At 44.2% G+C, this 26,476-nt stretch overlaps 2 protein-coding genes across 2 annotated transcripts in view; one reads left to right on the forward strand and one right to left on the reverse strand.

Annotated features, from left to right (window-relative positions):
- Positions 1–26,476, forward strand: part of LOC121695017 (catenin alpha-1-like) — a 99,509-nt gene that overhangs the window by 27,227 nt on the left and 45,806 nt on the right. The window lies entirely within an intron of this gene.
- On the reverse strand, positions 17,807–20,891 carry LOC121694259 (leucine-rich repeat transmembrane neuronal protein 2-like). The gene is made up of 2 exons (XM_042074307.1): positions 20,550–20,891; positions 17,807–19,855 (listed from the first exon to the last, which is right to left on the reverse strand). The coding sequence occupies exons 1-2, from the start codon at positions 20,551–20,553 to the stop codon at positions 18,219–18,221; spliced, it is 1,641 nt and encodes a 546-aa protein (XP_041930241.1). The 5' UTR covers positions 20,554–20,891; the 3' UTR covers positions 17,807–18,218.

Genomic DNA, 26,476 nt, shown 5'->3' on the forward strand with positions numbered 1-26,476 from the left:
TCTGTTGTCTGTCAATTCCCCAGAATTACCACTCTTCTCGCCAGGGATGACAAACGGCAATCATTTTCCATAAATGTGACATTGTTATTGTGTTGTTCACAGATATAAATGGCCAGTGATTCTAGAAAGTGGTCTGGTTATATAAAAAAATGGTGGTTTAGCTTTATGTAGGTTTGTTTTGCTTGCAAAGGGAGAGTTAGTCTAATGTATGCAAATGGAATTTAGAATAAAACTGTTAAGCTGTCCAGTCCAATTTGCTATGTGACAGTGACAGATTTTATTTGATTTAATGTAAATAGTGGCAAACTCCTGATAGAAGTTTATATGGGTCTCTATTAATTCCAAATATGATTCCAAGGCCGTGAAAGGTTGTTAAATCCAATTCCCAGGTAGATCTTTTGATCTAATGAGATCTCTACAACAAGACGCAATAAATTGGCTTACAGTGGTCTACCTGTTGTATTTCCACAATTTCCCCTTATGGATGATTAAAGTAATTATCGATCTATAATATTAGCTCGCATCATGAGAATGGCCAAGGAGAACACGCGTAAATGAGTTTCCATAAACAAACACATTGTAGCCTATAACTGCATACTGTTATGGTGTACAGTATGGTGGGTAATAGCACACGGCTAGTCGTATTCACCAATGGTGAAGAATATATTTGTATATCACATTTGTACTGTTGCATTTGGTAGGATACTTAATGCTGAAGGCATTGTCCACCCCCCCCCCCCTTTGGTGAAAGTTAGTAAGTGTGTATGTATGTGACCTGCCATACTGTTGGTTGTCTACCTGATGAATCTTTCAAGCCGCGTCATACATTTGTGCGGACGATATACAGGAAGTACCTTCAGTTTGCAATAGCTTTCCAGTGCATTGTCTTCTGCACATTATCCCTGTCCTCCATCTCATTTAAAGTGCAGAAGATAATTAACTGCCAATTAACAGGGTAAATTGATCAAGCCATTTGCTCATTGATGACTGCAAAAGATGTATGGACACTCGGTAATTGAGACTGTCCGCTCTCTGCGGCCATATTATTTCTCACCCTATCGGGCAATAATATATCATACAAATTCAGTCTAATAGGATTTTTGATTGACAACCACCTAATGCACCTCGATCAACAAGCGTTTTGTACCTCTGCAGCAATAAGGAATTGTTTTGCCTCAATGCAGTTATTTTTGCCATTACATCCAATTACCATGCACGGTGCTGATTGCTTCACAGCATGCGTTTGCACCTAATGTTTGCGGTGCATGTGATTTAATCTTTTTAAAATCCTCGGCTTTCAAGCGGGTTGTGTGCAAACAGGCCAGAGTGACAAGAGAGTAGTTTGACATGTTAAGCAAGCTGCTGACATTTAAAAGTCTCCGACTTGAAGGCACACACATGTGAGGAACCCCCCCCCCCCCACCCCCACCACACAAACACATGCACTCTTACTCCCCAGAAAAAGTTCTCGAAATGAGTGCAAGTGCCTCCTGCCTCTTCCCATGTAGTAGTACTCGCCGTCGTCCTCCACCTCATATGCTACTTTCTTCTCCCCTGTCGTCCACTTTCTGGATTTTGCCTTAGGCACTTTGAGTGACTGGCGTACTGTCCAGCTTCATTGCATCTCCCAATCCTCCCAAACCACCTCTCAAAATGTCGCCTCCCACCCCCCCTTCTCCTTGACAGACAGCATGCATGTTTCCCTCTGAATGCACAGTTGAGAGATGATTGGTTTAGGCACTTTTTGCTTTGTAGAATTTTATTTCTAATATGACTCACTGGTATGTAGACTGAGTGCAGATGGTAACTAACAATCGCAGGATAATATAACCCAATCATTTGACCCCCCCCCCCCCCCATCCCCTGCATCTATTTTCTGCAGCATGTAGTCTAACATACAATTACCTGCTCATTTAACCCTAACCTTAGCGACCTTATATCTAATACCTGTGCACTTGCAAGCAAGGATTAGTCTTCACATTTTGATATATTAGGCCTGCAAAGCATGGCAGATGACTGTGCAGTAACTAAGCTATTATTTTTCATGATCAGCATCTCTCACTGTTTACCTCACCTTGGGGTTGTCAGGAGTTAAATTGAGGTTAAAAGGAGCTAATTCAAAAACAAAAAAGTGAAAGCAGTTCAATTTATCTAGTTGTAATCGCATATAAATGCATAATTAAAACAAATTACACCACACACAATGTATCAAGGGAAAGATTTAATGTCCCTGAGGCTTTCGCTATATTTATGGCCCCACCATAAAACACAAACCTGTCACTAACCGACTGTCAGGCGGCCGTGCCCAGACCTGGGCCGTGATCTCTTGCTGTTGAAATCTTGCCGTTTTGATTGGCCTGGCTGGCAGGTAGATGAGATACAGTCCACCTCCTTGGGTTTAATTACAGCAGGGCCTGAAGAAAAGGTGCAGCCCTTGGTTCAGGGAAATCAGAAGCTGAAGGGTCTCTCTCGCTCTCTCTCTCGCTCTCTCGCTCGCTGTCCTTTTTTTTTTTCTTACTTTGTTTTTCTTTTCTTTTTTAGTTACTCAGTCTTTTGCACTCTTCCCTCTTTTGGTCACCCTTTCGATCACTTGCTGTAGTTTCTGATTTTTGTAGTAGTATTTAGCCTGGTCAACACCAGACTGCTCAAATCTCAATTGAGAGTGGGTCTGTAAAGGCTTCAACACCAGACTGCTCAAATCTCAATTGAGAGTGGGTCTGTAAAGGCTTCAACACCAGACTGCTCAAATCTCAATTGAGAGTGGGTCTGTAAAGGCTTCAACACCAGACTGCTCAAATCTCAATTGAGAGTGGGTCTGTAAAGGCTTCATCGACTTAAGACTTACAGGGGCGTAACCAGCAGTTAAATTAAACTTAAATAAGGGCATTAAACTCTTACCAAATCATTTCAGAAGTTCGGCAATCTTTCTTGTAAACAAAGGTTTAAAATGCAGTTGTTTACTCAATTCCAAAGATGATGCACATCCATATCTGTTTAACCAGCGCAGCCATTGCCATCAAATAAAGCCTGCCCCATGCCAGATAAGCGGTTCTGATTGGTGCCTGCGTTGAAAATTGGAAAAATTGGAAAAAGGTGCCAATGGCCTCCTGACCTGCAGAGCAAATTCAAATTTGCTAACAGGGTCTTCTGAGTTCTCCTTTTATTATTTTTCTGACTATCTTTTTCATTGTCTGAAAAGACAAGTGAAGGCAGTCACCATGATTACCTCAAGTAGCTGCAATGTGTGGGTTTAGAGAAATTTAGCCGATTTAGATATCGGAGAGATGTAGATTTGAATTAGAATGAATTAGAAGTAAACTATAATTAGATTAATTTTATTATTAATTAGATTAATGAGCATTAATTCGATTTTTCCAATGTGACTTTCATTTGACCAATCCATTAAGATACATTTTTCTTCATTATTTCTTTAAGTGGTTGGATCTATTTTGGGTGGTATTATCTTCCGATGCTGAATTGCCTCGCTTTGCGAGAAATGACATCAGGTCACGATTACCCTTCTCCTTCACTAGTTGATTACCTGGTGTACTCGGTCCTGCTGTGCTGTTGCCGTTCCCATGCACTTCCTGCAGGGTGAAGACTGTCTCCCTTGCTAATAAAACCACTGACCTATATACTGATTACGTCCCCAGTGCGTTTACCAAACTATGGGCAGGTCCATTAGCCTCCTACTGAATGAGTAGGGCATTGTGTGTGTGTGTGTGTGTGTGTGTGTGGTGGGGCTGGGAGTGGGGGGGGCTGGTGTTTCAGAGGACTCAGTGATGTGTTTGTGTTTATTTCTATTCTCTACGCGGTCTTATCCTCGAATGTCTGAAAACGTCACCCCTTGGGTCATGAGAGCCATGGTACTGCTTAGGAAGATTGACAGGTTCTATTAAGGTCCGTTGAAGCCCATGATGAACGGTGGACGGGCAAAATCTGCAATGCCAAACCCCTAGCTCAAGGTTGCACTGTGCAGGGTTTTTCTGTTTACTCTGCCAGATCAAATCTGATGGCCCACTGAACCTCATTCTCACCGTTTCCAGTTGTTTTTTGGAATGCTGACCTTCAGAGAAACGTCCGCTCTGTCCACACTTTTGTTGCGGTTCTGGGTGTCAATTGCCGTCAAATATCTCTCCCCCAGTTACCCAGGAGAACTACATTTGGATTTTTTACTTTGAAAAGAAAAGGTTGTGTAGCACAATCTGAAATTCCTTTTGTTTAAAAATAGTGCTGTCAACAAAACGCCTTTAGCACAGCTGTGAAGGATTACACGAATGAACAGAGAATTCTGTTGACATCCTCCCATTTTGTAAGATCTGTTTTTTTTTTGCATTTGTGTATGCCGCAGTGCCACTGTAGGGTAGGCCATGTACCCATGCTTATACTGAACTGTATAAAGCCAACCCTCTATCCTCTCCTCCCAGTCCCCCATCATAATGTAATATCCACTGACATTTTGTCCCAGCTCTGCAGTTGTGTACATTAGCCGGCCTGATATCAAACCAAGCCAAGAGAGGGATAGTCTGTATGTGCCGCCTCCTGGCAGCGACCGCTCTGCAGGAAAAGAACGCGGTGCAACAGACTCCCCAAGTTAATACGGATAGCTCCATTAATTGAACGTCAGTCAGTAATTGGAGAAGTGTTCTATTTCTTGGCTATGGGGCTCTTGCTCAGCAAGAGATTACACCCGTTCAATTATAATAAGCATGCTGCCATTTCCGAAAGACATTGGGTTGGACTGTGACATTTACGAGCGAAAAACTCTCGTCAAAAGCACAGTGTTGGTGCAGAGAGGGAGATAGAGGTAGGTAGTTCGGCCTCACCTGCTGCGGAAGGTCAGAGAACAGTGCACATTTGTCACAAACAGTTCTGGAATGAGACGCAAAGTGCCAGCCGATAAAAGATTCTATAAAGAAGGATGACGGCCTTTTGCCATCGATTGCAAAAAAAATGAAAGCAACTTTATATTCATTTGGAGAGTAATTCACTTTTTCCACACTGGAGCGGATTCCCCTGTTGCCAGCGTTTAGCGCAAATGTCACCCGGGGTCTCTCAATATGAGGTGAATGGATTTGAGCTTTGTTTTCTGTTTGGCTCATTGCCTTCCCAATTGATGCCTGATGTACTGCCTGCAAGGTACTGGAGTGTATTTCTCTCTCCTGTAGGTATGAAGTTGCTAGTTTATTTTTCTTCCCACCTTGATTTTTTTATTTTGTTTTAGGCTGTGTTTCAGTGTCCATTTTCCCCCCCATAGTCCAAAACTTTGTTAAAGGTAGCCGAGTTACTTTGGCCCTTGAAAACATTTTTTTAATGTGTGAATTGGCTTTTCAGTCATTACTTTCATTTAGCGTGTCATAATAATAATAATAATAATAATAATAATAATAATAATAATAATAATAAAAAACAATCAAAGAAAGCCAAGGTGAGAGGCTTCCTTTTGAAGGAATATGTGTGCGAATACTGAGCCCTTACCAGTTGCTCTGCTTTACCACTGCATAGTTTTCAGAAAACCCTTCAGTGGCCTGATTGTTTGGTCTGCACATGCCAGTTTTGTGATTGGTACATATCTCTGACTTTGCGATCAGTAAATGGGTCTATCTCCAAGACACTGGTATTAAATGAGGTTGTGGGGAATGGGGGCTAGGAGGCAAAAACATTTAATACCACCATGCCATAATTTGGTTAATTAAATGTGGATGATGAGAAGGATGCCTAAAATAACCCATAATGTGTCCTTTATTTGAAGGGCATTTATATGATAAGGAGTGGTTTACTGTTGAATCTTAATGTTCCTTGCAGGAACGGAACATGAAATGAATCTGTGCCATATTGTGTCTGTCAACATTCCTTCATTGAAATGGCTTGAGTCAATTGGAAGCAGGGATGACGATGAAATATTGGATTTTGCACTCAAATCTGTTTGCATGACACAGAGATGACTGCTATTAGACAGGCGTACAATCCCACATCCCACAATCTCCTTCCAAGGTGAATTGTTGATGCAGCCTTGTGGGTTCACAACAAAAGGAAGGTATCTTAGAGATTCAAAGGTTTAATGAAACACTAGGGAGAGGAATAAGTCTTATGATGTGTCTATTTTTACTCATTTGTCTCAAATCTGGTTTCTATCTGGGAAAAGGAGAGCCCTGGGAATTTGCATTATATCTCCCTTGTGAAATGTCTTGTAATTGCAGTTAATAAATATCTAGGGGAAAGGAATAAATGGATGCGTTCTAAATAAGAGGTTGGCCAGAGATTAATTGCCTTTTGAACCCCTCAAAACAGACGTGTTTATTAGTTTAGATGAAGAGCAAATGGTGAGGCTGCTGTCAGATGTGTTTACTTCTGTTGAGCTCTTTGAATTGAGCTTAAATGTGTTTGCTTGCATTAGCTTGTTCCCCCCCCCACCCCCAATCCACCAAGCTTTTTTTTCCATAAAAAACCCAGGATGATAGCTTTTCGAATGAGTGTCCCCAATTAATCTCTCGAGTTTGCAACAAACCATAATAAAGTAATGGTGGTTAATACATTTGTTCATTTTTATGTACCTTTATGCTTTTTTCACTTGAGTCAGTGTTCTAGTGAGACTGCAGGTTCACAATGTACATATTGCCCAATACTCTTACTTTGACTTATTTTTTTGTGAAAGGGTCTCTTGGCCTCAACAGAGGTTTCTTTCACTCTGAAACATTTTATCACTGACTAACTACATCTATAATTGACTAGGCTATAATTGACTAGGCCTTATTATTTACCAGATTTCAGAATTATCGACCAGATTTCTTTTCGGGTGGACCTTTTCGGTTGTAAGGTTGGTATACATACAACCGGCACATCTGGGAACTTTGAATAGGTTTGTAAACAGTGATCAATAGCTTGCTGGTCCATCAAGTGCTACTGTGGTTGCATTGATTCATCTTTTGTCTGGTTGAGCTATCACAATTACAGTCAGATAACATTGATTGGATCTCCTGTTCGTCAGCAGACTAAACAGATACTAAACAGATGGTTGGATTCCAGTTTTAAACCTTCAGAAAGTTTCTGTCATGTGTAGAGTGAATGTATTACGAGGATGTTGAATCATACTGGCATAGGCTAGATAATAGTGTTGGCCTCAGTTTGTTATTGTCGGAGTGTTGGTTTTGCTATGAGACAAGCTTGACTTTGGTACGCATCTCTTTCTTTTAGGGCACCCAGTTGTTAGGAAACATTGTTTTTCTTCTTTTTTTGGGGAAGGGTGCCTGTGACCTGAAAATGCTTGTTTCCTTTGATTCCCCTGTGTGATTTACTGTCAGAAATTGAAAGGGAAGCAGTTATCAGCCTTAGTCTTTTCCATGTTCAGGGTTTTTGTCACCCTGTGTGTTTTTAACAGCTGAGTCATAGCTGGCAGTCTACGACCAGCGTTGCCATCTCACAGCCATTAACCCTGGGACAAGAGTGTTATGCAGCTGCTTGGTAGAGGCCTCATTCCAGCTCTATCCCCATTTAAAATGACTTATTTCCACCTTGTTTTATTAGACATTTAATAGTGTTTACTTCATAGGATTGTTTTTGCAAATGGCATATTAACATTTAATAGCCTGTATTATTCCTCTGACACCACGGTTTACCTTGAACATGCCAGCGCTATTTTCAAGAAGTGTGGTTCTTTTCTCAAGGTCCATTTTTACAAATCAGGGTTCAAACAGAGGTCTGTGTTGCTGTTCCAGCTTGTGTAACATTATTTAAGGGCACAGGAGTTATTTACGCACAACTGCCATACAAGCTCTGCAGAGAGAGCTTTACCCATGGTTGAACCCTGCTTATCCCATCTCCCATCCGTTTGTAACCATTAACCACCATGTTAGCATCTTCCAATGTTTCATACTTGTCTAGTTGAATTCATCTGTGTGTGTATTTGGAAATATAAATAACAGCAAGAGGAGTCTACGGATTTTGACTTAATTGTCCAGAAAGAAGCAGTTAACAGAGATGTCAAAGCCGACTTGGTTCAATTATCTACTGAGCTGTGGTGTGTTTGTGTGTGTTTTTTCTCTCTTACTCTCTCTTACTCTTACACTGTTTGGCCAGGAACTCATTCCTCCGATCAGAAGAAAGTTCCTTCTTTACTTTGACTGCAGTTTATTTTTCCTCTTCCTCTGTAACATTCTCAGAGCCGCAGTGGGAGCAGAGAATAATAACCATCAGAGGAATCCGACAGGGCATCAGGTCAGAGATGGGGGGGGTCATTTAAATTCCAATCACACAGGCAGAGTTGCGCACTGCAAGAGCAGGGCCTCTACTGATTGGGCCATCTTGAGTAATATCACAGCCAAGTCTAGCTCGCTAGCTTGCTCTGGATGCTGCCTGGAGTTGATCTAACTGTTGGATGTAATGGGAAAAGGTGCTGTGTGTGTGGGGGGGCCGGTGGGGGTTATGGTCATACCCTATTAGTTTGACTTTAGTCGGGGCTTTGTTTCAAGGTAGCCATGGGTCAGTGTCCTGTCCTGTTCCAATTAATTACCAGGAAAGAGATTCATGTTTAACACGTTAAATAAATCAAAAGGGCATTCTCTTGACCTCTCCCGATGAGACCATTTATTGCCTTTTTTGAATGACTGAATTTTTAGAATAAGGATCCCGCAGGCAGATTGGAATATCAGTATTCACATGGCAGACAACTGTGGCCCCTTTTGACTTGACACTCACTGCTAAGACTCCTCCTAGCTCCTGTTGAGTTGCCCCAAATAAAGACAGATATCAGTCGGTGTTTATTAGCCACTCGAAGCTAGCCCCAGGATGCAGAGTTGACACTGTGAAGGATTGCTCGGATAAGACGGACGGATGCTGCCAGACTTGGCACCCTCTCGCTCTCTGTCTTTCCCCTCTCTCTGTGTTTCCATCACACAACCAGTGGTAACCAGATGATGAAGTACGACTTGGCATCTGCTATTAACAGCTTACTAGGAACATTAACCTTGCGGGAGCCGCCACAGGTGTCGATAGACAAGCTGCCTGTATTTCACCAGCTTTGTCCTCCCTGTCACAACTCTCACACCGCACCGCTACCACACTCTTCACCGCACAGGAGAACACTTATACTACCACTTCTTGTTCCTGGTCTCAAAGCAGGAAGGTGCATTACTGGAAAAGGTCACATGCATACGCATTATGTTCCTCAACCCTGAAACATTTCAGTGACGTGTTGCTGTTGAAATAGTGATGTTCATAAATGTGCTGGCTACATTCTGTTCGCTGCGTGTTCATTTATTATTGACGAGTACCTGCTGTTTTCGTGGAGGGAACTCTGTACAAGACCCTGAGAAAGGAAATGGAGCCACAAAAAAGAAAAAAAAAATAACTTGGCTGCACAGGCTATTGAGTGGCTGTGATTTTGACCTGATCTGCGTAAGTGCTTATTTGCTAAATTCACAAGCCGACTTGAGACTTGCGCTTTACCCTAAACGACTGTTGTAATATGAGTCATAATTCCATTACAAACGGCTCTCCAGGTGGCCAACAGTAAAAGTAATCGTAGTATATGAATCTGGCCGCACTGCAGCATTGCTTATAGGCCCCAGTCCCTCCTCCCACCCCCCCTTGGTACACCAGAGGTGTCTTGTGTCGCTTAGGAGATCTTTCGCATAGGTTAATTGATCCCGGTCAGACCAAGCCCAAGGTGTGCTTTTTGGATTCACCAACGTTCAGCACCCCATGTGCGGAATCGCACTTTAAATGCGTTAGGCAGTAAATACATTAGGGAGGTATTTTGCTGATGAGAGTCCAGATCAATATGTCCTTCCTAGTAAGCATTTTCTAGATTTATTGGAACCCTCATAATGAGTACCTGAGGCACACACACACCGCCGCCCCAGAGTCCTTGAACCCACTCAGGCAGCAGAGGCGGTTGCTCTTGCGCGCTCTCAGCCCAGGATCGCTCCCATCTCGCTCGCCCCCCTCCCTTCGCTGCGTGCCTGCCTGCCTTCCTGCGGAGCGGCTGTTTTATGGCCCGAATGTCAGGCTCCGTGCCCCGCCTGGCACGTGACACGAGGCGGTGCAGATGGACACGACTCACTCGGGTGCTGGAGAGTATGGACGCGCTAGGGACCAGATTTATGCTCTCGCCCCCCGTTCTCGGGGCCCCTTATTACCCAGTCGGTCAAGATCTCCTTGTAAATGGTTCCTACGGTAAATCTGATTGCTTTTGTGAAATGTCCTGTCTGAAGGGCCTCCACCCCTCCGCCTATATGAACTCTCCGAACATGAAGTAGAGCAGCGTTTCGGGGTTGAAGGTGCGCTCTTATGTTATGTGTTTTTTTTCCTCCCCTCTCCTCCTCCGGAAATTATTATGGTGATGTCAGTGTTGCAGCTGTCTTCAGCAAGGCCCTTAAACGTGATTCAATTATGGATGGAATAATTCTTTTGTGGGCGGAACGAGCTCTGACATCCTGTATTGGTATGAGAGGCGGTTGGAATGATTGGGTGAGTTGAGGGGCACTTACAGTTCATATTTGATACAAACCTGGTCATATCTCCTTGAGAATAACCAGCCAGTTTGATACTGGTGTAAAGTGGCGTTGCCTAGGAGAGAATTGCTAGTCAGATTTACCAATCACAGTATGGAGCTGAGCTGACTACCACCTGTGTGGTAAATTCTCCCTGTAATCTAGAAAAGCATTTTTTTCTCTCCTTGATGGAGCCATGGCCTGTTGTGAACCTTTCGTCCTTGTATGGATTAAATTAACTTTCTCACTTGTCTCTTAGGGGAAAAATTGTGATAACTGGTATCGATTGGATGTGCAGATTAAACGACTGGAGGGGTTCAGTCAATACTGACGGGGGGGGGGGGGGTGTCAGTTATTTTTAAGGGACGTGCCAAGAAGCACAGTAATGAATGTTAACCTACAAGGGTATAAATATAAGGAAGTGACTTGGTTTAATGCAGTTTCCTTGGCAACTGTGTAAAATAAATGGAACATTTTGTCATCAGATTATTTAAATAATAATAAAAAAGAAATTCCTTGAACAGAGAACGAGGCTGTTTTGTCCTTTGAGACTTTATTTTTGTTTTGTTTTGTGAGTTAACTCATTCACTGGGTGCAAATGCCTGCCTGATGACTCAAGTGATTTAGCATATAAAACGGCAGTTCCTGTGTTTTGTATTACAAAGCTAATGTGCGGTTACTGTCGATGATGGTGTAAATGAGGTGATAGAAAAAAAGAGGCAGGTTTCGTCTCATTGGAGTGCTGCCTCTGCATTTCCATTGGGGAAAAAAAGCCCCAGTGTGAAGGTGAAATCAAAGTGAGCTCATATGAATTAATATATATTCATAGCTTCTTAGCCATCGGTGAATGATACAACATTGATTAATGGAGCCTTGTTCTCTTACAGGAAAGAGAGGGGTATTATGAAATTTTAATAGCATCATGGTTCAAACATATACTTATGTTCAATATTGTATTATGCAAGGATTTATGCAGTGCCAAGTTACAATCGAGGCAGACTAAAAATACTGACTTGATTTTGCTGCATGAGCCGTGTTTACACTTTCCCTTTACTCTCCATTTTCCCCCCATTCTTTCCTGCCCCTGATTCGCCTCCGGGGAGTGTGGGGGTAGGCTTTAATTTTTGTCTGGCATGTGTGTAATTTCTAATCAACAAAATTTTTTTTCAAAGCAGATCTAACCTTTTTGTGCGTGTCTACGTCTGTGTGCGGAGAGTGTGCGGTATAATAAAAGGACTTGAATGTATTGTCGCTCATTTGCAAAGCAGCACTGCAACCCTAGCCATCACTTCTTGTTTGTTGAACACTTTGATCAGAGAGACTGAAGGACGATCACCACCACCACCCCACCCCACTTCTGCTTCTCTTCTCCTTTCCCTCTTGGCTCCCGTGTGAAAGCTCCGTGACTGCCTTCAGTGCACGCCGTACTAAGAGCCTGCTCATGATGGATACATTCCTTTCACCAAGTGTCCCTCAGCACCGAGCCTCAGCTCCTGGCCTGCCTTATCAAGAATAAATAAATAAAATAGTTGCCAAACAGACACAAACTCATCTTTCAGGGGTAAACAAAGGCAGAGGATTAATATCTCGGAGGGGAATGACTCTGCACAAAAAAAAAAAAAACCCTATTACTTTTGTCCTGCAGAAGGTATCCTCTATACAAGACCACTTTGATGAATTCTAATGGTGGTCAGACAGACGCATATTATTGAATGGAGGCCAGCAGACCCTCAGAAAATGGCAAAACGCATAGATAAGACAACTGATGGCAGTTATATAAGATATATATTTCTTAATCGATGCCCATACATCTTCATATTTCTGTTTCCATTTTGACCAAAGAGACAACCTCTGACAGAGAGAGCCACAACCAAATTAAATTCCGACCTTTGAGTTAATAGCTTCTTTTGGCCGTAGTGAATTGCTTAAGCAGTCCTTCCAGGAATTTGCGACCTTGTGATCATGGAAAATAATGAATGTCACAGATCCACACATTATTTGAAAGTTGTACTATTTTTGCTAAATTTCCAAATAATATCCACCATTTACTTGAGTTGAAGAGTGGATGCATTGTCACCCAGTTCAGATTTATTGGTCTTTGTAGCAAAGATGTGTTTCAGCTGGCCAGTCTTGTTCAACTTCCTGTATCCTCACAGTTTATTTTCATCACCAATGATGTTTTCTGGAACACTCAAAAAGCTATGCCACACAAAAAGCCATGAACAATATGCTGTTTCTGTGTCTGTGTCTCTGTGTGTGGGTCTGTTCACTACTTTCATCTTGGCTTTTATGTTGAGGACCACCTGTCTAGCTTGGAGTCTTAATACTTAATACAGTCTCAGGTTGGCATGTAATTTTCATCACCTCAAGTAATCTCAAAATAACACAGGGCCTTGATGTGAATTGTGCAGAAGTAGGCAGCAGCCTTCCCTATTTGAGGTCCTGGTGGAACTGCTCAAGGAAGTGAACACATGCCTCTAGCCACTGCAGCCATGTGGCTATGCAGTTTGGCCAGATGACGAAGGTCTTTTTTAAAGCATAACAACATTTTTCTCTCTCTCTCTCTCTCTCTCTCTCTCTCCTTCTCTTTCTCTCTCTCTCCCCATATTTTTCCTCCTCTCCCCATCTTGCTCATCACGCCTTGTCTCAGTTCTTGCTCTCTCCCTTCATCTTGTGAGAAATCCCCAAAGGCTTAGCAGCTGTTACCCTGTCGCTCTGATGGCCACTGACCACTGACGGACAGCACTGTGAGCCAATCATCCCTCCTCTTCACATCTCATGTCTGCTTCCAGTGATTTGGTAAAAAAAAAAAAATGCCACTTAGTAATGCAGACAGTGTAGCAGCTTGTCATCTGCACTGGGGGAACCACGTATTGATGGCTTTGAAAAGGCTTGATATTGATGACCACAAGCTTTGAAACCTCAGATCTCAGTAGACAGGGCACCAAAATCCATGTTTTTTTTTTTTATTTTCATTTTAAATTTTTTGAAAAGTTGAAAGAGCTCTGTTGTTGGCCACCCAGTTTCTGTGTGGCTTTATTAGTCATGCTCCCGTACCTTCAGATATAGATATATATATATATATATATATCTGATGTCATGCAATGCACTTGGTTGCACTGCATTCTGGGCAAGCCAGAGGAAAAGAGGATGTTTGAGGCGAAATAGAAAAAAATAGCCCGTTCCACCCTGCTCCCCATCCCCCCCCCCTGTTCACTAGCTAAACTGTAATACACTTCATAGTGTATCACCCCACTGGTAGCAGCTGTTGTTCCCGGCAGTGTATCTCCTCACTCCAGAATATGTCCACAGCAGCTGTGCTTCGTGCATTTGAGGGCCTTTTAGGATGGAGCCCTCAAAAAAAAAAAGAGGCAATAACACTCTCCATGCCCATCCTACATCACAAACAGAATAAAGAAAGCTAGGGGAAGAAAGCTAAGAAGGTCAAGGCATCGTCAACACACACGTTGCCCTCTGGCCAAACTCTGAGGTAATTCCTCTCGTTTTTATTTTGTTGGAATCATGAGCCACTGGTCTAGATAATCATTTCCAACCCGTGTCAATCATTGTGTGTTTTATCAGAGTTGCGGAAGCATGATTTGAACGCCACCCTGCCCGAGGCCAGAGTAAGGTCTCTGAGAAATGTCCCAGCATTTGATGGGAGTTATTCAGGCGTTCCCTAATCGTGGTTTAGTAGGGCAAAAAAAAGTGCCGTGGTTGGAATGATACCAAAAGCCATTTAATTTTCTTTTTCTCCATATATCCATTTCATGAAATCTGGTCGCACCGCTATTGAGCTGGACAGTGTGATGACTTTCTTTGGTGAAGATCTTGATCTTTTAAATCCTCTCCGACTTGTGATTTTTCTGTTTATTTTTCTTTATATCATAGGGATTGCCAATCTCTTAAGTTTAGGTCCGGTCAACTCGGCTCTGTTTGCAAAGGAGGCATTGAAATGGCAGAACCCTTACGCTGGAATGAGCTTAGATAAACACCATGTTCTAGAGATTTGAAGCCTTTGTAAAACCAGACCCCCGAAAACAGGAATAAATTGTAACATTTTTATTTAAAAATATATGTCTTAAGGAAAAAAAGATTTTTTTTTTTTCAGTTGGCCACATCTTTATCCACTATACAGATATGAAATTGTACATAATACAATACAAAAGGAAACGGGGGTGAAAAGCATTCAATTTGCACAAAGAGGATTTTGGGGAGGGGGGGCTGTGTTTCAGGTCTAGGCAGAGTGAGGAGCAGGTTTTTTCAGCTTATGACGAGAAGAGAACAAAAAAAATAACATTTTACAAGAGCAGGAGTGCAAATGGATGCATGTCTACAAATTTGTGTTTTCAATCACTTTACAAGCTGATTGTTCAACAGTGAGATGTCAACATTTGCCAAGATAGCTCTCTATTTGCTGAAGAAAAATAGTTATTCTCTCAACCTTCACTAAATCTATCATACCAGGAACTGAGGCCTTTCCGTCATAATTTGCTGGATGGGTAAACATGTTTCAGACCCTCTTGAATCATGCAAGACCATTTTAGAGGGGTACAGATCACCTCTAGATCAAAAGAAAAGAGAACCCAACAAAGAAACAAACAAAACAAAACGACTTTGTAAACATGAGCAAGTTCTTTATCATTTCCTAACACCAAACTGACAGTGAAATTGGGTATTATTCTGTGTGAAAGGGCCCTAAGAATCCCTTTTTTTTTCTTTTGCCAAAACACTGCTGGTAGAGATATCCAGCTCTGGCTTTGCGCCCACTAGATTTGTCTTGTACAATGTTGATGCATTGTTTAATTCGATTCCATTGTTGAATCAGAACATAAGCCCATTTTGTCGGCTCAGCTAGGCTGTTGAAAAGTGTCTGGCCATAAAGACCTCTGAGGGAGCGATGTTGACTGTGTCTTGGGTATTTCGGATGGAGCCAACATTCTCTGCATAGACTGCCATTCCACAGCACAGATGGCTCCTCACAGCACCCCCTAGGGGCCACCATCCCTCGCTTAAATCCCAGCCACTCCAGTTGCACTGCCAAATAGTCTCTCTAGCCAATGACTATCTGCTCCCTGTTTCTGTTTTGTAGTAAAGCTTTTTTTACCCTCTTAGTAGGTCTACTAAAAATAGTTTGTTAATGCATCTGTTACTGTATGCTGTGGGGCTCCTACCAAGTCTCAATTTTGTTGTTTATTTTAATCTTTTGTTGAGTTTGCACTGAACTGTCATTTTATTGGCAAGGATCGCAAGAAATGGCTTTTTCTCCGTCTCTGCCAAGGCGATAACTCGGTCACAGCGCTGCGTCCTAGGGTCCTGTCATTCATGGTTAGTTATGCTGCCTCTCCCTCGCCACGTGTTATCCCAGCCCTGCGGACCACCATTACCTGGGTTTAGGGGGACTCTTATTGGCTGAGATAAGGCATTACCCTCTGGTTAGCCCCCGGCCCTTTAGCCTCCATGTCCATCCCCTCCATTCCCGTCCCTCTCCAGCCTAGCCTACCCCATCTCCTCCTCCCAGCCTACCCCACCTCCTCCTCCTAGCCTCCTCCAAATGGCACAAAGAACTGCAGTGGCCGCTTCTTTAGAGGATACTAATGCACATCCTCTCAGTGCTGCATACAAATGCTCCGCTGACCCAGCCTCTATCTCTCTCTCTCTATCTCTCTATCTCTATCTCTATCTATCTCTATCTCTATCTCTCTATCTCTCTATCTCTCTCTCTCTCTTCCCCCCCCCCCTGTCTGTCTCTTCCTGGCGTTGGCTAATGAAGGAACGGTGCTTATAGTCTCCTGAGAGGCCTAGCTCACATCAACTGGAGGCTCCTACTTTCTCTCCCTCTCTCCCTCCATCTCTTGCTGTCTGTTTCTCTGTCTAGTTGTCTCTTCTCTCACTGCCCCCCCCCCCCTTCCTCCTTTACTGCCTCTTGTTCTTCTCCATCACTCGTCTTTCTCTGGCTCTTAGCTCCCATCATGCTCTCTTGTCTCACACACACTCTATCCCTGTACTCTTCTTATTTTCAAGTTTTCATTTTTGAGAGAATTCCCCCCCCCTTCTCTTTTGTTGCCTTCAGGAGAAAAAAAATACCCCCTCAAATTTCTGATGGGTTTTGTGGGTGGAGTTGGAAAGGATGGCTTGCTGTGCGAGAGTGACTCTTCAATGGCCAAGCAAGCTAAATCTTGCCAGAGCAGTGGGCTGGGTGACAGAACATTAGATTCTTTCTGCCTGGCCCTAATTGGCTCAATCTTGAAGTTGTCAGGTGCGATTACAGTCCTCCGCATTAAAGCAGTATGGCATGAAGCTCGCAATGAATTTATTTTCGGGGGCGTAATATTCTCTGTGCACCCCCTCTGTCAAGCCTTCCCTCTCCCTTGCTCCCTTGCCATCCGTTTGTCCTCTCACTCCTCCCCTGACTGTAGACTGTTGGCTGTATAGTTGTTTTTTGTGTGGTGTTTCATCTGTCTCGGTCAGATTTTAACGATTGCCATCAGTAATTTATGCCGAAATGAGTTTAGCCGCAGTGCATTATCACAGTGAAGATGTCGTGGATGGCACAAAGGAAAATGAAGACCAAATCACTCCATTGTACATAATGCATAATCATAAGAGGAAATGAATATCTCCACAGAACACTTAATATATCCCTGCTGAAGTCACAGTTGAGGGAGCTATCCAGACATTTTGGCAGAGCTTATGCAGAGGCATATTGGGCATTAACCTTTGAACACACAGTGCTAAGCTTTTAGATTTTGCAGGAGGGGATTGAGTTTATTTAATGAAATCAAATCCAGAAACAAGGAGGTTATTAGGCTACGTTTTCTCCTCAACAAATACAGATAACTTTGTAAGGATTAAATTGCCAGCTTATTTGTTCAACACTGGGTTCTCAGTATGCACATGGTATGTAATTAATAACAGTATCTCTTTTTAAATAATTTGTAAAAAGGTGAATTAAAAAAACGTCACTTAATCACTATCCAATCTGAACTTTCCCAAAAGTGATCACGTGAGTGAATCTCATAAGTGTCATCTACTTGTGTCATAAAAACCCTTTTGCATTTATCAAATTTGTACTTCTATTCAACATAACAGCACAACAGCACTCTTTTTTTCGTTTGTTTTTTTTTTTTTCTTGGAAATTAAATTTTCACCAAGGATCTTCCCAAGAATATGTTACTTCTGCAACAGATATCCGAACCCCTGGTTTCTAGGCGATTTGGCTATGTTTTTTTCTCTCTCCCTCTCCCTCTCCCTCTCCCTCTCTCTCTCTCTCTCTCTCTCTCTCTCTCTCTCTCTCTCTCTCTCTCTCTCTCTCTCTCTCTCTCTCTCTCTCTCTCTCTCTCTCTACTGTGCTGCAGAAGAGTTTGATGATAATGCAGTGTCAATTCACCCATTTAACCATCCTCGGTGGAGATTGATTGCCCCAGCTCAATAAGGACCTTGCATTCTCGTTACAAAAATAAAAGTGTGAAAATTCTTTACATCACATCTTATCACTCACCACAAATCCATCTCCAGTCACTCCAGCAACTCAAAGACTCTACCCTCCCCACCCCTTCTCCTCTTTCAAAAGCTAGCCAGTAGAAACAAACTATGCATGTTTTTTCTTTTTTATATATAGAAACTGGTCAAATAAAAATCCATAAAACAAACCCTGTATTTTTTTTTTTTTTTTTTTTAAATGGTTGAATGGCAAAAACCCATTGACTGCAGGAATAAATAAAGAGTTTATACTTCACACTCTTTGTAAGGCAGCTGCTGACACTTGCACTGCCCGTAACCGTTGATGATGACGAGAGCCCCTTCCTCGTGGCTCGGCTCGTACTCGTTGTAGGGTACCTGGGTCGCCAGGTCCGCCATTGGCTGCCGCTGTTGGGTCCTCAGCTGTCTCCGGTTCTGCATGGCGGAGCAGTGACGGATCCGGCGCAGTGTTGGAGGGCAGCACTTCCGCGAGACGTACACTACAAAAATTATGAGGAAGAAGGAAAATAACAGGGCCATAGTTCCAATGATTACTCTCTGTGTCAGGACCGTGTTGTCAATGTCATCAATGAAGTCATCGGTGACCGCGGGCCCTGGCACCATGGTGGTGGTCGACAGAGCGGTGCTTGGGGTCTGGGTGGTGGAGGTGGTGACGGTCGTGGTGACCATGGTAAAACTCCCCAAATCCTCTGCATAGTAGTCCAACGTTGGGGTCTGCATATTTCCATACAACGGGCTAGTGACCTCCTGGGGAAACATGGCCTCCGTGGGGGTGCTGGACTGAATAACTGGTGCTGAGAAATTCTGACAAAGCTGAAATCCATAGACAGCATCCAGTATTTCCTCCCCCTGTGCGTATTCTGGGCTATGGCACAAAATGGAGTGTTCCCATCTGCCCTTAAAGGTACTGAGCCAACTGGCCAAGTTGCAGATCCTTTTGGTACATTCCCAAAGGTTGCTAGACAATCCAATGGTGCCCAGGGACTTCCACATATCCAGGGTTTGCGTGTCCATGCTGGACAGTTTGTTGTTATCCAGTAGTAATATCTTCAGGTTGGGCAGGGTCTCAAACACCTCGGGTGTGAGAAGGCGGATCTCGTTCCCGGTAAGATCCAGTTTCTCCAGGGTGGTCCAGGTCCACTCCATGGTGCATGTCAAATTGTTAATCTTGTTCCACTGCAGGTAGAGGAACTGCAGGGCGACCAGGCGTGGGAAGTGCGCCAGGTTGATCTTGGTCAGGTGGTTATGTTCCAAGTGCAGCTCTCTGAGCTTAATGAGCCCGGCAAAGCCGTTCCGGGCCAGGCTCCGGAGCCGGTTGTTGCTGAGTCCGAGATACTCCAGGCTCCGGCAGTCCCAGAAGGCCCGAACAGGCGTGGTCCGCAGAGAGTTGGAGCGCAGGTGGAGGATCTGCAGCTTACGTAGCCCGTGGAAGAGCTCAGGCTCCAGAACAGTCATCTGGTTGAAAGATAGGTCCAGAATTTGCAGGTTGATGAGGTGGATGAAGGTTGTGTTGGGCAGCTTGGTGATCCGGTTGGAGCTCAGGTTGAGATCCTTCAGCTTGTAGAGCCCCTGGAAAGCATCCTCCTGCACAGTGGTTATTTGGTTGTGGTCCAGATGGAGCCAGGTGAGCTGGGTGAAGCCGAAGAACTGGTCGGGGCGGAGCTCGGCGATGCTGTTGTGTCGGAGCGAGAGCCCCAGGGCCCCTCGATCGATGCCGTCTGGGGGCGTCAGAAGCCCCTGCGTGTCGCAGTAGAACTGCAGGTCCTCACAGCGGCATTTTTGAGGGCAGGTTGTGCATGACGTGGGAGGCAGGCACAGAAGCATGCTCATCACACAAAGTGCCGCTGGTGCTTGTCCCACCAATGGCCACCTTGAATGGAAACCTGGGAGGGTTTGAAGATAAGAAAATAAACCGGAGGGAGGGAAATCTAATCTCTGCAAGGCATGAAACCCCCCCCCCCCCCCCATCTCCCCCCACACACTCAAACACCACTAGCACCCCCCCTTCTCTCGTCAATATTTTTGAATATCCATAATTCTTTCCAACATTTTTGCGTCTATTTTCAGTGTTTTTTTTACTTGACGTGGCTTGACAGAGAGAGCTCTGATTAGTATTCATCAGTGTTTGATGCGCACATTGACGCCGTGTCACGGATGAATTGAAACATCCTCTGCAGTTGATATGTTGTCTTATTTTCATCTCATGTTTACTGAATATGCTCCAATCCTCAGGTTTATTACACTCTTAACCCTCTGCTCACTTTAATGCCCTTGACGCATCAAATCTCTCCTCTTTTTAAAGGCAATGTTTTTTTTTTTTTTTTTTTTTTCAGAAAACAATTCAGACCAACAGCATTCCTTGATCACTACATGGCATACAACATGGCAGTAATTTGCTGTTATAACAAATCATGACTTTGGTTATACAAAAGATAGGTGAAGAGAAGGGGGGGAAAAACACAAGACCTCATTTTAACTAAATAGGTGCTTCTGGACTGCTAGACTGCCTCAGCCCACTCCTATTCACTCTTATTTCCTATTCAGGACCAGACTCGGTGAATTAAAGAGCTAACTTACCCATTCTTTTGTGCACATCGGGGGCTGCATTCAACTCTCCTTTTCCGCAGACTCTTGGAGCAGCCAGATGGAATTTGAATCCGAAGAGAAAAAGCCCTTTTGAGTAAACACAAAAGGAATCGAGCTCTTCTGAAAGAAAGAATCGCTGTTGAGCCTCATCAATTGAAACAAAATCACAAATTCCATGTCCCGGGATGTTTTTTTTTTTTTCCCCCTCTTCTTTTTTTCACCTACTCCTCTCCTTCCTCCTCCTGTTTTGTCGGCTTTTATTCCGTCCTGATTTTTAAATCCCAGATTTAGAAAGAACAATCATCTCTACCTCCCAGGAATCCTTAATTTTTGAAGTTGTTGTTTTGCATCCAAAGCAACCCCGGCATACAATACTCTCCTTACACACCCCCCCTCCTTTTCTTGCTCCCTCTTCCTTTCGTCCGCAGTGATGTCAGCTCAATTGGTTAATTGAAGATCAAGCGGTCCTCTTGCATGGTTGGGGGTCCTTCAGCCCCCTAACTTGTTGATGGTAGTCGGAGACCCCGCTTACGACGCCAGTGCAGCAAGGCTGATGTGCGATTGTGTGCCGAGCTCAGGGCAGCAAAGGAAGAGAGAGAGACGCAGGGGGGAAAGCAGAGGAGAAAAAGCCGCGATGTTATTCTGTGCTTTTTGTTGCAGCCACTCACTGCTACAGAGTGGTGGCAGGCTGGCGTCGATCATCAGTGCGGTTTCTCTCTCTCTCTCGCTCTCGCTCTCGCTCTCTCTCTCGCTCTCTTCCTCACTCTCTCCCGCTCTGTCTCTTGCTCTTTGCTCGCGCGCACACTCGCTCTCACACACTCTATCTAGCTCGCTCATTCGCTCTCTCTCTCGCCCCCCCCCTCCCTCTCTCGCTCTCTCTCCCTCCCTCCCTCTCCCCCCTCCCCTCTTGCTTTCCGCCTTGCACACTTGCTCTCACAGAGTCTGTGCGTTTGATTCCTCTCCACCCACTTCTTTTCTCCCTGATTCGTTACCATTGGAATATTGATAACTCCAACGTGTTGCGGCAACTCGCAGCAAAAATTCACCATCATAGTAAATCTCTCGGCTCCGGCTTCTCTGTCTCATCTTGTGTGTGTGTGTGTGTGGTGTGTGTGTGTGTGTGTGGTGTGCGCGTCGGAGCACAAATTAACCGTAGGTGGAGAGGATGGGGTGGTCGAGGGATGAGTTATGCATGATTCTCATTTCTAGAGATGTGTGGTTCAATTTTTGAAATGGAGAGAAGATGCATGAGGGTGTTGCTTGTATTGTTTTTATTTATTTTATTTTTTTGTCTCTCTCCATTTAATTGCACCAGCTGATGGCAATAAAACACTCTTGGTTTCTTTTTAACATAGTTAGACGTTCTTAATTTAAAGTCCCATCTGTGTGGTGACAGAGCAGTTTGTCAGGCTCTCTCTCTTAAAAAAAAAAAAAAAAAAAAAAAAAAAAAAAAAAATTGCATTTCTACCTCTTCAATGTTGTGTTTGCATTTAACGTATGGCTGAGAGACAGACGAAGTCACGCCAAACCAGGTTTTCAAAACTCGACACGTCATGAGCTGAGCTGGCTGACGTCACAGTGGCCTTTTATACTCTAGTGGGTTGGAGGTTGGAACAGTCTCTCTTTCTCTCCCTCTCTCTTTCCCTTGAATGGAGGATTTAATGGAGCATTCAAACAGGACAACCCAATAGTGTACTGAAGACTAGATAAAACAAGACATGCGGAATTGGGATTCGTACTGAGGTGTGCGTGTGCTTTGTTTGCACATGTGTGTGTGTGTGCACGCCTCTGTATCTGTTTATTTTTTTTCTCTGATGTCAGTTTATTTTTTCCCCCTGCTTGTTGTTTTGAGGTAGCCTATTTTTGTTTAGCACGAGTTCAGTGAACCATGTCTTTTCGGTCACTAGTAGAACTTTAAAGCACGTAGGATTTTTAAACGGAACAGTGTTTGTCAGTGCACACAAGAATATGCAACAGCATGTAGCACCCTGGAATACAGACGACATTTGTGCTTCTTGTGATTCTCTGTAGGGAAGTCGCACAAGTAAACATGTTCAAAGCCTCTAAAGGTGGCAGTGCAACAACAACAATGTCAATTCAACATTTGTTGAATAGATTCTGCACCGCACCTGTATGTACTGTGCTCATTCACGTTTGTTGGAAGTTCCCATTCATTGTGTGGATGCCAAGGTTGCTCTGCATGTTTTTCATACATCTGCGTGTCAGTTATTTTGGTCCCGCACAGAAATGACCTCTGCCGTTGTTTTTCCGGGTCACCTTATTTAGCGTAGACACATTTGTCTGCCCAAACTGCTGGGCTAGTCTCGTTATTCCCAGTGGGACTTCAATCACTGAGAGGGGAAGAGAAAGAGATGGTAGGAGGGAAAAAGTGTGTGTGTGTGTGTGTGTGTGTGTGTATATATAGAATGCATATTCCCAAGGGCTCCCTCCTTCAGCTCCTCATCATGCCCTCGCAGTTGGTTAAAACACCCTGTGAAGCCGTGTGAGGAGCCTAATAGGTCACCAATTAAGCTGACTGGGCCTGCAGTGAAATCAATACTGAAGAGCAGCCCAATCATCTCGCCCCTCAGAAATGCCTCCTCTTCTCCTCCATCTTCTTCTCCTTCTTTTCCATTTTCTTTTATTTCTCCTCTTAACTTTTGATTTGCAAGATACTCCATGCTCACGTTTCCCCGGGTTTATGCCACTTGGTAAGAAATGACCTGTCCAGGGAGATGAATTTCCCCGCAGAAGAACTGGTTCGCTGGAATAGGTAGCCATTAGAGGTGGGGATTTTGGACTGGAGGGTGGTAGGTGAGTGAGTGTGGCTGTGTGTGACTGTGATTCTGTACGTTTGGGTGTGTGCACCTGTGTTCTTATGCAGCGTGGCGAATGAGTTTTCTGTGTGTGTGTGTGTCTAGAGGTATGCCACTGTGAGTGCTTGGTCCTAGCTTGGGGGGGGGGGGCCACCTCAGTAGGGATTAAGACCGATGGCGTCCCCTGGTCTTCAGCAGAGCACCACCCGATGGGCCGGCGGGGGAGGGGTGGAGGTGGAATGGGCTCGTGCAGGCACGCAGAAGTAGTGGCTGGTGCTTTGTGCCTCTGCCATATTTCATTGGCTGTCACCGCAGAGCTGCTTGTGCCCCCGTGACGCCCTCCAACACTCCCTATACCCCTTTACCCCATCCCCCTTTACCCCTTTACCCCCCCTCCCCGCTGGCACCCCCCTCTGTCTGCACATTTACCTTCCCAGTGCACTTGAGCTGTTTACTTGGGCAATGTGAGTGGAGTGCATATTTCTCCCTTTCTTTCTCTCCCTCTCTCTCTCCATCTCCTCATTCTGGACCAATGGTTGGGTGCCAGGCTTAGCCCTGAGGGAGGATGGGTACGCAAGGGGCAAAGCCATAGTCATCTGCCTGTTTTTTTTTTTTTTTTCACACACACTACTAGTGCCAGTGCCACTGTGTTGCCCTCATCAGAGAGGCCATATTAACCCTGTAGGGACCAAACTTTGACCCTTTCCTGGGTCGCCTCTTACTGCATTTCAGTATCCTGTTGCTGTTTATACAGACTCACATTTCATGAGCAACACATAGGCTAGTTAATATAATGATATTGATGTCTAAGTTTAGGAATGCCGTTTAATGAGGATTAAGAATGAATCATGTTTTTGCCTTTAGAATGTGTTCCAAGCCTTTTATAGCAACGTATTTTTTTTTTCTTGAAATGCAATTTTTTTTTACTGAACTTTTAAATAAATCTGTGGTTTGCAGTGTAGGAAAACACAACAACCACAACATGGTCGACAAGTTTTACAAGCCATGTTTTTTGTTTTTGTTTTTTTTGTTTTGCCTTTTTGCATCTCAATTCAGACCTAAATATTCATTAGAGTCAGAGGATATGTGTGGGAGGGAGGCAGAACATGCGTGTGTAAGACTCCCCTCTAGTCATGTTAGTCAGGGTTCAGATTGACCCACTAAAGTCCAACTCTCGTCTCCGTGCTCATGCTGTTGACGCATTGGTCATGGCTCGCTGTCATCGTCTCCTGTTGTGCATGCCAGCTGAATTGTTTCTCTCTCTCTCTCTCTCTCTCTCTCTCTCTCTCTCTCTCTCGTCTCTCTCTCTCTCTCTCTCTCTCTCTCTCTCTCCTCTCTCTCTCTCTCTCTCTCTCTCTCTCTCTCTCTCTGCTCTCTCCCTTTCTGTCTGTCTGTCGCTTTTGCTCGCTTGCTCATCCTTTCCTTAAACATTTAAACTGTTCTGTGACCTAATGTGTTTATCCATTCCACTAAATTCCCAGGTGACTTTCACCTGTCTCCCTCACCAGGATATAACAGTAACAAGAGCAAACAGTTGAGCTGGTGTGCCCCTTCCCCCAATCCCCTCGCTCGCTCTCTCTCACTCACACTTACACTCACGCTCACTAATCCTTCCATGTCTCCTCCTCCAGGCTGGGCGGAAGGACAAGAGTGATGCCCTGAACACGGCATCGACAGGATGACAAGAAGACCCGTGACCTGCGCAGACAGGTTAGTTCCTCTCCAGTTCCTCCTCCTCCTTCCACAGATCTCACACTTATTTTCTTTGTTCTGTTCCTACCATCCCCCCCCCCCCCCTCTTTCTATCCCTTTATTTCCATTCTCTCTTGTATCCCACTCCTGCCCCCCTCCCCTGCTGTGCATCCACACTTGACTTTCATTAGACACACAGAGAGAGAGAGAGAGAGAGAGGATGAGAGAGAGAGAGAGAGAGAAAAAAAAAGCACCATGAGTTGAAGAATGATCAAGTATGCAGGTGATCAAGAAGTACCTGTATTGTGTCTTGGATCCTCGGCTATTTTTGAAGACATGGAGTTCATGCTGCCGCTTGGAACGCAAGGAGGAGGAATGAATCCTCCACAAATGATGAATGACATTTAGCGAGGCTGTTTTGTCAGTGCTGAGTGTTCCGTCTTTTTTCAGGTTTTTATTAATTATTTTCTCTCTTGGTGTTCCCTGCAGCTGAGAAAGGCGGTCATGGACCACGTGTCCGACTCCTTCCTGGAGACCAACGTGCCACTCCTGGTCCTCATCGAGGCGGCCAAGAACGGCAACGAGAAGGAAGTGAAGGAGTACGCCCAAGTGTTCCGTGAGCACGCCAACAAGCTCATTGAGGTAGGTAACAGGCACTCCAATGAAGTGGTAGTTATTGCTACATGTCCTCTGTATAAAGCCCAGATTAATATGTACATAGGTTTGCATTCTTGGCTACCACTTGATTTTTGTGTATGTATTATTTGTCTCTGTGTGTGTGTCATTGAGTCTTGTTGCACCCCTTAAAAACCTAGAAGATGCAAGCAGGCGGTGAAAGTGTAAATAAAAATAGCTCCTGACGCAGCCACTTGATCTGCGAGAGTATACCGTAACCTTTATACATATTAACTTATAGATCATATTTTTTGTGACGCGTCAGAGGGGACCGACTGAGTCAACAAACCTGGACGTTTATAGCTGTGCCTCTGGCAAATGTAGGGAGGGGAGGCTGCAAACCGGCGCTGTTGTGGCCAAACACTACATTTGTATGGATGGTCACAGTCGTGAATCAAATTTTAAGCCTCCCCCTCCAAGCCCAAGCCCTCCCCTCCCCTCCCCTCCTCATCTTACCTTCTCTGCCAGAAGAGTGAGACTTCTCCATGCTCCAAGGTTAAATGCTGTCTCGAGGGAAATGCATTCATTGTCTCAACAGTTGGATATCCTATTTTCTTGTTGACATACTGCACAGGAAAGCTGCTTTTGCTCGACTATTATTATTTTTATTTTTTTGGTTCAACACACACACACACACACACACACACACACACACACCATCCATGGTTATACGGACCAATAAAATACCCTTCCACATCTCCCTTGCTGCTTCACATTCCTAATAGACAGGCCTCT

This window comes from Alosa sapidissima, chromosome 20, assembly GCF_018492685.1.
Source record: "Alosa sapidissima isolate fAloSap1 chromosome 20, fAloSap1.pri, whole genome shotgun sequence".
Taxonomy (NCBI): Eukaryota; Metazoa; Chordata; class Actinopteri; order Clupeiformes; family Clupeidae; genus Alosa; species Alosa sapidissima.